Genomic DNA, 13,469 nt, shown 5'->3' with positions numbered 1-13,469 from the left:
CCCTTGTTCTCGAGCCATGTGGTGAGAGGAGCCTCTTGTCAGTGAATTCTTGCTCGCTGTCAGTTTTCTGCGTCATTGTAAATGCTGAACCCCTTTTGATTCCCCACCCTGCTGCCCATTCTCCGTCCCTGCCCCCCCAGGCGCTGGGTGGGTGCATCCCTCCAGAGAGGATACAGGAACTGCAAACAGCACATCAGCTGTGAGTGCATGGTACACGGCTTGTATGGTGAGACCTTGTTGGGGGAGCTCGCCCTGATAGAAGCAGGGTCCATCTCTGCCCCGGTGGCGAAATGTTGGTGGCTGCTGTGCCACGATCGGGCCCATTCGCTAGTCACCAGCGGCACACACCTTATCACCGCTGCCTCTCTGGCCGGCTGCACGGCTGGATCCCACCAGCCTTGGGCTCCAGCATTGGCTGTGGTGCTCATGGGACCGTCCCGAGAGGAGGTTTGCTCTGTATGCTCTCCAGGGGAAGACCGTGAGCTGGGAACAAAACCAAGGGGTGGCTAGTGGGAAATCCCACCTCCCATCTGCCTGAGACCTCTCCTGCTGGCCAGCTTTGCCTCCGAGTCTCTCTCTGGGCCTCTGAAATGGCAGCAGAACGTAATAGCACAGCCACACAGCCCGCTGTGATGACGCAGACCCAGGGAAAGCTAGTTAGGGGCTGCTGGTGAGTGTGTCCGCTGTCTCCCTGCCAGGCCACAGGAGACAGGAACAAACTGATCATGATCTGGGAGGCTGTCACGTGCAAGCACCTGTATAAATTCACTGGCCATCGAGACGCTGTGACGGTGAGTGGCATTTGGGGAGGCAGGGGGGAAGTAGCTCAGACACAACTAGGTGGCTTTGAGCGCCCAACCCTTCCATGCTGACTTGGGAAACATATGGAGGCTCTGCCTAAAAGTCAGGAAGACCTTTCTCCATGGGAATCTTCTCCCCCCTTTGCTGAGTGCCTTTCCTCGGAGGTGCTGAGCTCAGGAAGGGTGGGAAATTTGGCTGCTTCCAGGGCAGCCTTTCCCTAGGGTAGTCACCTTGGCAAATGCAGTTCTGGATCGGCATTAAAGCCACTCTTCCGTATTTAGCACCCGTCTCTCCCCCCCACGCAGGGTCTGTCATTCCAGAAGGGCACTCACCAGCTGTACAGTGCCTCACACGATCGCTCCGTCAAAGTCTGGAACGTGGCCGAGAACGCCTACGTGGAAACGCTGTGAGGACCCACTTCTCCTTGCCCTGGGGCAGGAGAGCTAGGAAGGCTGAGGGGGTGCATGGGCAGCTGAGCTGGGAGGGTTATATGGCTTTTGGGGTGACCCTGGAGATGGAAGACTGGGATTCCTGGGCAGGGGGCTCCAGCAGGCTTGGCCCAGCAATGCATTTGGCCCCCAAGCTGTCCTACGGTCTCTGCTCAAGCCTACCCTGCCCTACCAAGTAGCCCGTTCAGTTTGGTGGCAACCGTGGTCAGGCTCACCTGATCTGGAACCTCCTACTGCATCAGTAGCTGTGATGTGGCCGCAGCTCAGAAATCTCCTGGGGGCCTGAGTCATTCTTGCCGAGCATGGTTACCTGAGAGAGATGTCCCCACGTCTTCTACCAGCTGTGTCCGGTGAGAGGCCAAGTATTCTGTGGGCGTGGAGGCCTGGTGGGCTGTAGCCACAAGCCCCCATCCAGGAGAACCAGTGATCGGCGCCGGCTGTGCAGTGGTGGGAGATGCTGACCCTCGCGGCTGAGAATGCAGAGCCTGGGTGGGAAGGGAGGTAGAAGGTGCCAGGCTGGGCCCCCGGGTTACTGAGATTGGGACTCATCCTCTGCTCTGTTGGCCCCTGACTCCAGGTTCGGGCACCAAGATGCAATCACAGGGTTGGACAGCCTGAGCCGGGAGTGCTGTGTCACGTCAGGCGGGCGAGATGGCACCGTCCGGGTCTGGAAGATCCCCGAGGAGTCTCAGCTTGTGTTCTACGGGCACCAGTAGGTGTGGGCAGCAGCCCCTGCAGAGGGTGGTGAGGGCTGCAGGGCGTCTGCTCTGCTTAACCCGCTTCACCTTCCATGGCAGCTCTTCTGCCAAAGCGTAATACCCATCCGGTGGCTGCCAGCAACTGCACTGCAAGCCCTGGTCTGTTCTACCTCGACTCTGCAGCCCAGTGTCTTGTCAGAGGCCTCTCAGCACCTGCCTCTTGCGTGGTTATTGGCCACATCCGTTGAGCTGATGGTGGCGCATGCTACCTTGCCTAGTGCCTGCAGGAGTGATGCAGACGTGCTGGGTGGGGAAGGCTGGCTGTCGGCCATCCACAGCACTGTACGGTGCATGGGACCGCTCCTCCCTGCAGCAGCTCCAGCCAAGCTCCCATATCACAGTGGTGCGGCGTGGAACTAGGCCAGCCAGGCTGAGCCACAGGGCAAGCGGCTCAGCCAGCAGGAGGCCTCGTCCAGAGTGTTCATGCCAGATCCCAGTCGGGGAGCAGTAAAAAGGGGAAATGTGCCCTCCTGGGAGGTGACCTAGGGAATACTCCCCTTCTAGAGGGCTGCCTGTTGCAGTGAGAGGCTGCCAGGGAGGCCTGTTCTGAAGCATGCTGAGCACCACCAGCTCCTTTGAGAGGTGGTGTTGGAAGCCCGGTCTGCACTCAGCTCAAGTTCTGGGGCTACCCTTGCCTCTGGGGCTCTGGCACCCTGCAGGGTAACTTCCCAGGGGACCCACTCACAACTCGCTCTCCTCCTTCCCTCTGCCCATTTTAGGGGCTCCATCGACTGCATCCAGCTGATCAACGAGGAGCACATGGTGTCCGGCGCGGACGATGGGTGAGTAACCCCACAGGAGACGTGCCGGGGGTGCTGCAGGCTTGGACTCTGGTGCATAGCCTCATCCGCTCCATGTCTCTCACAATAGGTCGGTCGCCCTTTGGGGTCTTTCGAAGAAGAAGCCGCTCACGACGGTGAGGCAAGCGCATGGTAACCACGGCACCCAGGGCCTGGAGCAGCCATACTGGATCTCCTCAGTGGCCACCCTGCTGAACAGTGACGTTGTAGCCACAGGTGCCTCGCGCTGTGAGACCCTCGCTTTTGCTGTTGCTTTGGGACTGGGGCGGGGAGGAAGGATGCAGTCCGTTTCAGGGCCCCAGCAGCTGGGCAATCTCGGCTTCCTCCCCAGCTCTTATCCTCCCTGCAGCTTGGGCCAGCACTCTGTACAGCTGGGACAATGTCTGTCTCGCGGATGGGGCTGGGTTACTGTTTGCAGTGCTCTGAGGGGCCCAGACAGAAAGCGGCATGAATGGGTCATTCCTCAGGCTCCTAACTTCCCTCTTCTTCTGGAAACCTGGCTCTGCTTTCCTGGAACCCCGGGGAATTCACCCACAACTGGCCCTATGTTGCCCTCAGCTAGCCCAGGCCCTGCCACTCCTACCCCAGCACTCTCAGGTTTGCCATCCTGGCTTAGAAACTAGCTGAGGAGTGGGGAAGTCCTGCTTCGATGGGAAGGGAGTGGTTTGGGGCAGGCTGGGAGGGGGAGGTGGGGCTTGGTTTGAACTTGGATCCATGTCACGTACAGTAAGTGACTGGCAAGCTCAGAGCAAGAGGTAACTGTGCCTGGGTTTGTGGGGACATTGGCTGGGCCTCTCCAGAGAGCCATAGCCTTTTGACCAGGCTGTCCCGTGTGTCACTGGCAGGAGATTGGTGCGTCACTCTCCTCTCTGCTCCTGACTCGCTCCCCCAGAGTGATGAGGATCCACCACTGCCTAACCCCAGGCAGGATGGTGGTTTCCCCTGGAACAGGCCAGCTTGCTGCTCCAGTTGCCCAGCCAGCAGCTTCAACTTCCTGTGCTTCGCGTTGGGTTGGTGGGGTGGAGGGAGGGGGAGCGGGGCTGTGTGGGGCGCCAGTTGTGGATGCCAGCAGGGCCGTGGTCTGAGGGAGACCATGCTAGCTTGCATCGGCGCCGAGCATGGCCCGAGGGAGGTGTGGGGCCTGACTGCCTGAGGCCCTCACGTTCTGCTCTGTGACCGCAGGCTCGCACAGCGCCAGCGTGCGGCTGTGGAAATGCGGCGAGGGATTCCGAAGGCTGGAGCCGCTCTTCGACATCCCCCTGGTAAGAAAGGGGCGCGGGCGGGAAGGCTCCCTCTCGGCAGGCAAGGCACACGGGAGCAAACGCTTGGGGCTGAGCAGAGATGGGAATTTCCCTCTTCTCTTCCAGCTGGGTTCCCTTTCCCCAAACAAGCCCGCTGTGCAGGCTGGGGTGAGGGGGTGGAGGTTTGGCTGGAGTCCAGAATAAACCCAAAGGGGCTCCCTCCCATCTGGTGTGTGAAGCCAGTGAATTGCTGAGAGATTAAATCGCTTCTTGGCCTGATCAAAGTTGCATTGCCCTAATGGGAGCCCTGCACTCGAGTGTCCCCGCAGGCTAATAGCTCTCCAGCCTGCAGTACTGGCCTTATGCCTTTTCCTTTCTCTCTCAGATCGGCTTTGTCAACAGCTTGAAGTTCTCGAATGCCGGGGATTTCCTGGTTGTTGGGATTGGACAGGAACACAGGTACCGGCCTCGCTGCTAGCTAAAGGCTGTGTGGTGTCCAGGGGCTCTGGCCCAAGCCCCAGCCCCAGCCAGACCTCTCCCAGCCGTTGGGGTCATCAGTCTGGAAAAGCTGGTGATGAGGTGGGGCCTGTGCTGGGGGCTTGGGAAAAATCTAACATTTGGCATTAGACTCTGTCTTCAGCTGGGATGAAGGGTCTGTTAAATGCTGGGGAGGGGCAGCTTTCGGGGTGAAGCATGTGAGGAGTGGGCTGTCTAGGAGGGGAGGGCAGAAAATGGCACTAACCCTTCTAAAAGCCTGGCTGGCACTGGTATGAAACTCCTGCTGCCATTGCTCCAGGGCAGCCTTACCCGTGACTCGCTTTCTCCTGGGGGAAATGGAGACAAACCTTCCCCTCCTGTAGGCCAGAGAGGGCGCATCTCGGGTGCTGGGAGACTGGATCTCTTCAAAACACTCCAAGAGCCCCTAGGAGGCGCTAGAGCGGCGTGGAGCACCGAGTGCCAGCACCAGCACCCTCTGAGGAGGAGGGAGCTCGACTTGGCATCAGGCGGCTCATTCAGCCTTCCTCCAGCTTTCTTGCTGGGGCGTGGGGGAACCGAAAGCTCAGCGTGTCTCTCGTGTTCAGGTTGGGCCGCTGGTGGCGAATCAGAGAAGCCAAGAACAGCATCTGCGTCGTCCCGCTGCAGAGGACGGCGGCTGGCTGCGCGCAGCCAGCTGATGGCTCCTAGCCCTGCTCCCCTCTTGCATGCGGTCCTGGCGCTGCTAGAGCTTGGTGAGACTCTCGAGTTAAAACTTTCCATTAAAAGCAACCCCGCTGCGTAAAACCCTGCTGTCTGCGTTGGCCTGGCTACAGCTTGGATGCTTTGTCTGGAGTGAAAGCGGAGGCGAGGACGTCCTCTCTGGGGCCAGTTGCAGGCTGGGCACCAGAGGAAAGGGAGGGGCCGCCTATGAAATGAAAAGCCCAGGCCCCCCTCACTCCGCAGTCAGAGCTGCGTGGCAGGGGGGAGGATCTTCGGGACAAACTTACTCCTCCCCCCAAAGGTGTAAGCAGCTGAGACCTGGCTTTTGCGGGGGAGGGGATGGGTTGGGGTCGGGGGAGGGGGAAATGGACATCCAGACTAAGCCATGGCAGCCCCAGTCTGACTCCCTCCCTTCCCAAGAACAGGCCAGAGCCACTCACTCAAATGGCCCGTGACCTTCAAGGGCACCTTGGAAGGGGCAGCCCTGTCTCTGCCTGCCGAGATCCCATGAAGCATTCTTTCTCTACCAGATGTTGGAGCTTGTGGCAGGGCCCAGGATTCTCTCTTCCCTTTCCTGCTTAGCCTCAGGGATGTTCGCCAGCCCCAAGGCTAAGTTCTTGCTCAGGTTGTGTGCGTGCACTGCCCACACTGAAAGTCCGGAGTAGTCAAAGCCCTGTAGATTCCACCGCAAGAATCCAGACCTCAGTTCTGCAGGGGGGCCCGGGTTGTGCATCAGATCTGGAGAGACTCTACTGCCTTTATTCAAACAAGGAGACAGGCCTCGAATGCATCTACTCCAGAAACGTAGCGTGCAATCTCTGCACGAGCCCTAGCTCATTCTGATCAATCTGGGGGTGGATTTGTTTTTGTTTTGCTCTCCCTTGGTCTCTGTGCTGTGGAGTTTTGGACTGATGATGTAGATCTCCGTTGTAGGTGCCATCAAGGGAGGTTTGGAAGCTACTGTTCATGGCTGCTCATGTACTAATGTTCAGGTGTCACTCATTTTGTCTCAAAACTTGAGGCATTTTGAAATGCATCTGTGCTAACTGCAGCCGCAGCCTCGGAGACTGAATTAAGTGCTTTCATGTCTGTTTCCACCTGGGATCTGTCTCCAAGAAGAGCAGCTCTAAACTCTGCATTTGATCAAACTGGAGCTTGCAGTGGGGGTTAGGCTGTTTAGCGCTAAGCTAGAAAAGCTGGACCATTAAAAACCACCTCCTGTAGTTAAGATTTTGATCACAGCTCTGACACTAGGTGTTCTGTTCTTTTAAACAGCGCTGGTCCTTAAAGCCTTGCAGGCTACTGCCTAAAAGCTGTGACTGACTACCTGCATGCTACTCTTACATGGGCTCTCGGCTGCTATTCTCATTATCTGAGAGCTGATGGCTGCGCTAGCTTAGAGTTGGGGGTTTTTTATTGCAATAGTTCTGCTCCTGGATCTTCAGGCATAAGTTCAGCTCAGCTGCCTATGCCAGCTCTGTTCCTGTGCATCAGCTCTTACAACAGCTGTGTCTGCCCAGCTGCACTGGCTCTGCCTGGAGTGGTACTGTACCTGAGCTGGGCCTCCCTGCATACTGCACCTGCACCTGGGGGAATGAACAACAGTGATAAGAGTAAAACAAACCCTGGTATCCCTCCTCGGAGCCTGGCCCAGAGGGTCACTGAGCACAACATCTGGGTTGGCAGAGACTAACTGAGGACCTACTGTTTGCCCTGCCACAGGTCAGACACAGCCTTGGCCTGAGGTCTTACCTGCCTTAGCCAAACACTGGCTTCAAGTTGCCAGTGGAGCTAGCCCTGTCCCACTGTGCTGTCTCTGCTACTCATAGCCCCTGGCTGCTGTACACCTGGAAGACAGCTGTGTGCCTTGCATAGTGGGGCAGCGAGGAAAGCTCATTAGAGAAAGTTAGCTGCCTCCAGTTTAACAGGCAGATGTCCAGGGCCCGCCGTGGAGTGCCAACCCTCAGGGAACACACACAAGTGTTCAGTAGCTCAGTTCGCTCCATCCTTGCAGCTGTAGGCCACAAGCAAATATTAGCATCCTTTTAGGGAAGGGAAAACTAAGGAGGGAGAGGGGAAATGATTTCCTTGAGCTATAGCTGCAGCCTCTGCTGTGAGGACTCAGCGCAGCCCTGAAAGGGCTCCGTGCATCCGGGCTTACAGCCATGAGCCAGGGCCCTGGTGAAGGGGAGGAAGGGGCTGCTGACAGATGCACTGTGGGTGGCTTCCACCTCCTCTCCCCCTCTCCCTCCGTCCCCAGCAGGGGAGCAAGCTAGCTCTTGCCTCCCCTGGGGTTGGCTTGGAAAAGTCACTGCTTTTAGCATGAGCATGGGCTTAGCAGCCTGCCTCTGCTGCCAGGGCAGTGCGGGGGGGGAGGTTGCATCTCACGGCTGCGGGTTGCAAGCTGGGACCTGAAAGCTGCCTTTAAAGAGAGTGAAATCAAACTTGGTGGGACGAGGGCTTTGGCCTCCAGCCTGGAAGGGCACAGGTGCCCCTCTGCTAGGGGTAAGCAGAGCCCTGGTGGAAGCAGTGAGAATCATCACTTGGACCTCCTGGTGCCAGGCTAGGGCTCTGCCCCAGTGCCCTCTGTTGAGCAGTACGGTGGCCTTGGGATGGCCTGATTCTGTTACTGCAGCCCCCCACCCCAGCCCATCTGTGCCAACACCCAGATAGGGTGACAGAAGTACAGCTGACAGTCCAGACATCCCAGCATGCACTCCTGCCCCTCAACCGCCTCCCTCCCTGATCTCTGCCAGGCTGTTGCTGAGGCAGTTACACCTCCTCCTGGTGGCTGGCCCAGGAACCTCACCCCACCCTCTGCTTGGGTGCTGCCCAGGGTCCCTGTGTTAAGAGCGAGTGCTGTTCCTTTTAGCCATGCTGCTGCTTCCCTGAGCCCCTTCCTACGGGAAACAGCCCCAAGGGCTTGCCCAGTGGTCTGTAAATACAGCCTCACCTCGGGCTTGCAGACTTCTCCCAGCTCCTCACTCTGCTGCTGCTGCAACAGGAGCCCCTGGCGCTCCGCACCCTCTTTTCAGGGCCTAGCTCCAGCCCTCGAGCCCACTTGTGCCTGCCTTCCCCCAGCCAAGGGACGTCCTCCCTCCTCTCAGAGGGCTGGCTGGCTTGCTCTGGAGGGAGTCTCTCTCTTGCCTGACCCTTTGACAGCTTCTGTCACAAATTATAATTAATTTGCCAGCTCAGGAGGGTTGCTAGGCCCTCCCCTTAAAGGGCCAGCCAGGCTGTAATACTTGGCTAAGGCATCGGGCTGGTCAGCATGAAGGGGGTCATAGTGCAAGTCGCTGGCTTTGCATGAGTCTAGCCCATGGCTCATGGAAACTGGGGTGTGTGTGTGTCTCCCATGCAGCTGGCTATGCAGGAGGGCAGTTCTGGATCAGTCCTGGCCTCCTAGAGGGCTGAAGCTCCCACAAGCACAGCTGGCCCTTGCTACTGGCAAGTGAGCTGCCCAAATGCCTAGTATGCTGCCATCCCCTTTCCTAGCCTCCTCCCTCCCCTGCTCTGGCGGAGGGAAGTGTGTGTGGGCAGGTGAGGGGAAGAGTTCATAATTAGCCCCTGCCCTGCTGCGGAATACTACTGCCTTGCCCTTTACGCAGCTCAGTAGCATCATCTTCATTTCACAGCTGGGGAAACTGAGGTCCAAGACCAGCCAGCAGGCCAGGGACAGAGCCGGGACTAGAACCCAGGTCTCCCAAGAACCAGTGCACAGAGCTATTCAATGGGCCACCGTTGCTTTTCTGCTTTAGCAACTGAGTTGTTTTCTCACCCCCAGGAAAAAGCTTGGTGCTGCCTTGATTTTTAAAGTGAAGGCCCAGGGCCTCCTGCCTGGCTCCTATAACCTGCCCTTTCTGGCACCTCAGTGCCTAGAGGATTGACCTGACCTGGTGCTGCAACACTTTGCATTGTTGTTCGTAGTACGGTGACACTGAGAGGTGGCAGCTGGGCCAGGAGCCCTGTTGGGCAGCCCATACACTGAAGCGTCCACAGGGCAAAGGGTGTCAGGTCCCCCTGTGCCCGAGGAACTGAGGCACAAAGTGATAACGTGACTCGCCCAAGGTGTGTCATGCAGGCTGGAGCACAGCAGGGCACTGACCCCACATTGCCTGACTCACAGAACCTTGCCACTCCATAATCAGGCCCTGGAGCCATGCAGTTCTGCCAAGAAGACACAGACATCCAGCTCTTGCTTTCTACTCCAGGGAGAGGCCCACATGGCACCTATGGGCGTCCGTTAAAAAAAAAAGCACTTTATTTACATAAATTACAAAAACCACAAACTTGGTCACAAAAAGATCTACGCTTAAAAAGTCGCTTGGCTTGTAATACATGTGTCACAATGATGATAATAATCCTAGTCAAGGGCCAAAGAACACGTACATTTTCATTAGCAGCCGGCTAATTATTATAGTTTTCTCTCCAGCCAAAAGGCTCCTTCCAATAAATAGTTTATAAAAATTAAAAAAACACCACGAGATACAGAGTTATATTGCCCAGCCCAGCCTGTCATTTGGTTTTCAGGATCTCCCTTGCAGCGAGTGCCGGTGGCCACGGGTACAGTGGGAGGAGGCAGGAATGCGCAGCTGTCTCCCGGTGGGGGGAGATTAGTGACTAGAAGCAGCGGAGCAGGAGGCTAATTGCTAGTGCCTGTCCAGCCGTCAGGAAGAGCCATGGTGCTAACAGGCGTCCTGCTGGAGCAGTGGATAGCATGGTGGGAAGGGGGCATTGGCAGAAGGACAGGACATTGGCACCAGTGTCACGGCTGAGGGCTGGGCACAGCGACGAACACTGGAATTCTAGCGCTTAGCACCGACATCATGGGGCTACTGTGAAAAAAGGTGAGACCCACAGAAAACTCTTAAGAGAGATCAGCAGCACGTTTGCTTAAATAACTAATAACTCACCTGGTTTAAATACTTCTATAGTTCTACAGTAAACACGGATTTTTCCATCAGTTAGCTGAAAAATACTGGTGTGACCTCTTTAGCACTACCCAGCCTGCCAGGGCCTTGATACTGATAATTCCTAATAGGAAGTGGTGGCTAATGATGTCATTTGAGACACAGGAAGAGCAGCTCAGCATCTGAATGCATTTGAAAGGCAGAAGATCCATTGCTGTGAAATTAACCACTAACAAATTCTCAGTAAGGATCCAAATTGTTGTGCCAATAACTTCACCCTGTCTCTCTCCTCTGAGCACTGCCTTGTATGTCCTATTTCAGCCATCCAAGCCAATGGGCAAGAGGGCAGGTGCTCACCTCATCATGCCAGGGACCTCATCAACTTGAAATCTAACTGCGTAACAAAACAAATAGTTACAAGTAATTTACCTGTGTCCCTCCACAAAGGTTGGGGACTTTTGAAATCCCATTTTCCTCTTTCTAAATGTCTCCCTGGGGCTGTGAGAAAGACCCACACAAACAACAGGAAAATGACTATACATATGGAGTGGGGAAGGAGGGGAACTCTACACAAAGTGCTGTCAAATGTAAAAAGGAAACATAACTGAAAAAAACAGACACCAATTTTTGATTCTTTACGCTGATCCTAGGAGTCACTTGTAACCGTAATGGGTAACATAATTCAGTGTGAAATGTACTTTAGTGTATTCCTTTAAAGGTTAAAACTGGGGGATTTTTTGTAGAGTCCTGCATATCCATGGATACCTGCAAACCATTTTTGTGGATCGCGGATCAGATGTGGATACAAATTCTGTATCTGCGACGGGCTCTAATGTTTTGGTTTTGATTCTTTATGACACGTAAAGAAGACCTGTAAGGATTTGTCTCTGCTTGTTTTTTCCACTTACAAATCTCAAGAATAGCTGTATAAGAACGGCCACACTGGGTCAGACCAGTAGTCCATCTATCCCAGTATCCTATCTTCCGACAGGTGCGAGTGGGATATTGATGATGAGTAATCAGGATTATGATGATGTCCCTGTTTTTGCTGGAGAACTCCTTGGAGGAATGGAGAACCTGAATGGCAGCTTTCTCAGCCCTCAGTTGAAAGGCCAGGGCATGCTGAGCCTTTCACAAAGAGTGTTTTTCTCCCAAGGGTCTGTCGGGTTAGAATTAAGTGGGGACTTACAATAAATATAACAAGGGTTTTAAAGACCCTCACTGAACCTGCTTTCCCCTCTTCCAGGCTCTGGCAATGTCACTAGTTGTCCTCCAGCAACAACAAGAATATTGAGACCTGATATTTTGAATTTTGGGGGGGAAAAAGCATCATTAAAAAAAAAAGTCTCTTGGGCCGATTTATGCATCACAGCGAAAACAGGCAATTTTGGGAGCAAAATGATGCTGTTTGAAAAGCTCCGAGCAGCTCTGGACAAGAGGGGTACCTTTCGCACTCACCTGCTGGCTCTCGGTGGATGAAGGTGCCAAGAAAACTGCAGCAAAGCAGGGGAGCAGCTTTGCCGCCGGAGCGTTTGGCAGCTGTAAAGCACAGAGCCAGATGGTTTATTGCTGCTTTTGCTGCTGCACCAGCACTCGGGCAACTTTGGTTGCTGGGCAATGTCATGGTCAGGCTGCTCCCGGCGGGGTCAGGAATGGGAGTGGTCTGAGGCACCCTGGCCCTCCATGGAATCAGACCGACCCCTCCCCATCCTGCCGCTCATGAAGGGCATGCGGGCATTCTGGGGGAATGGCCCCTTGGGCAGCCTAATGCAGTGGGAATGTCATTTTCCTGCTGCCTGTAGGGGCAAAGAGCGGGGAGCACCTTTGGACACCAGGCTGCATGGTCAATGGCTCCAGCACACAACACATGCAAACCCCTTTGGAAGTGGGGAGCAGCAGGCCGTGCCCCCCTCTCCCCCGCCCCCTGAGCAGCAGCTGCTCCCACCCTCCCGGGTAGCAGGCCTGAAGCATGTGTTGGGGGTTGGTTCCTCCCTGCTCTCTGTGTTGTGGGACTCATTCACCCTAAAGGCCCAGTCTCCTGGGGCAGGACACACAGCTCCCCTGAAGTCATCCCCAGGGCTGCAGGCTGCCGGATCCTCACTCGCTCTCTGCATCTGGCTGGCCCCCTATTTTCAGGTCTCTCCCTCCGTTATCATACGTCATCATTTCTCCACTTGTAGGAGTTGTTTCAGGCCCCTGCTACCCTCCTCTGTCAGTGTCCCACACCAGGCACTGACAGGGCAGCCCTCCTGTGCCACTCTTCACCCCGGTTCCCGGGGGCCCCTCACCCTATCCCTGCTCCTTGGCTAGCCACTGTGCCCGTCCCCGACTGCCCTTGCTAAACAAAACCCTACAGTCCTGCACATGCGGCAACCCCTGGGTAGAGTCTCTCTAGCCAAGTCAGGTAATGCGTCAGAAGGAGGATCATGGGTTCAGCCCAGGTTCCTGGGGTCAGCCCCAGCGAACTCTCTGCTCAGAAATCTCTGATTTGGAAGCACTTGTTTGTCCATTTCAAAGTGAGTCTCTCTCAACTCAGAGGAGGCAGGGGGCTCGCATTCCAACCAGGGATCTCCTGGCAAAATCAGCAGCAGCCCCGAGCCCCCTGGCTAGTTCAGTCTGAATTCCTTCCCAGCGCCGCTGCGCAGCGTGGTCTTTGAGAAGGGCCTGTCTGTTCTCTTCAAGCCATAGCACCTTAGACCCCTTGGTATTTGCTCTTTCAAGGGGGGGAGGGTCCTGCTTCCTTTGCATGGAGGGGAAGGGGGAGATTGGAGCAGCCAGTGGGAATCTGTGGGCTTTCCCCTGACCCTATTCCAGGGCAGAGAGAAGTGGGGAGGTACAGATGCTTGGGTTTTGCTCTCTCTGGTAATCTGGCCAGCAAGAGGTAACACAGGGTGGACCTGCCAGGGGATCCACCTGGCTCAGTGCTGGCTCCCCAGGGAGAGGGCATGGTTCCTCCATGCCCCAGCGGGTCCATTCAGTACGATCACGACTGCCCCAGCAGGGTTGTGTTTTTCTGAGCTGGCGCCGGGGGAGCAGGGCAGCAGAAGGGGGCACCCAGTTCTCATGCGACAGCACCTCTCCTTGGGGAACGCTGGCCCAGCAAGCAAGACGGCATCGGCGAGCAGCTGGGAGTGCAGCTTAGAGAAACAAAAGGCCCAACGGGAACGAAAAAGGCCTGCCCCTTCGTGCGGGGGTCTGTGCTGGGGACCATGCCCGTGCCCATGGGGCCACGGGGCGCTTCATAAGGACGAGGTTGTGGAGTCCACGACCTCGCGGCCGTTACACACCGTGGGGACGGACTGAGAGGCCGACC

At 56.1% G+C, this 13,469-nt stretch overlaps 2 protein-coding genes across 9 annotated transcripts in view; one reads left to right on the top strand and one right to left on the bottom strand.

Moving 5' to 3' along the window:
- RRP9 (ribosomal RNA processing 9, U3 small nucleolar RNA binding protein) overlaps positions 1–11,418 on the top strand; it is a 20,199-nt gene extending 8,781 nt beyond the window's left edge. The window contains exons 8-16 of one of the 8 annotated variants that reach the window (XM_037904889.2): positions 699–791; positions 1,107–1,207; positions 1,828–1,962; positions 2,728–2,790; positions 2,879–3,036; positions 3,991–4,070; positions 4,435–4,508; positions 5,132–5,278; positions 11,403–11,418. In XM_037904889.2, coding sequence (XP_037760817.1) covers positions 699–791; positions 1,107–1,207; positions 1,828–1,962; positions 2,728–2,790; positions 2,879–3,036; positions 3,991–4,070; positions 4,435–4,508; positions 5,132–5,234 — 807 coding nt within the window. In that variant the 3' untranslated portion in view covers positions 5,235–5,278; positions 11,403–11,418. Of the gene's footprint in view, positions 1–698; positions 792–1,106; positions 1,208–1,827; positions 1,963–2,727; positions 2,791–2,878; positions 3,037–3,990; positions 4,071–4,434; positions 4,509–4,888; positions 5,331–8,881; positions 11,037–11,402 lie in introns of those variants that run through there. The other 7 variants (XM_043550377.1, XM_037904890.2, XM_037904891.2 and 4 more) reach the window with 7 other exon arrangements.
- GRM2 (glutamate metabotropic receptor 2) overlaps positions 11,165–13,469 on the bottom strand; it is a 74,873-nt gene continuing 72,568 nt past the window's right edge. Inside the window, exon 6 of the mRNA XM_037905633.2 lies at positions 11,165–13,469. Coding sequence (XP_037761561.1) covers positions 13,396–13,469 — 74 coding nt within the window. The 3' untranslated portion in view covers positions 11,165–13,395.

Source organism: Chelonia mydas, chromosome 7 (assembly GCF_015237465.2).
Source record: "Chelonia mydas isolate rCheMyd1 chromosome 7, rCheMyd1.pri.v2, whole genome shotgun sequence".
Taxonomy (NCBI): domain Eukaryota; kingdom Metazoa; phylum Chordata; order Testudines; family Cheloniidae; genus Chelonia; species Chelonia mydas.
Note: the sequence above shows the minus strand (reverse complement) of the source record. Positions and strands in the feature narration are given on the sequence as shown.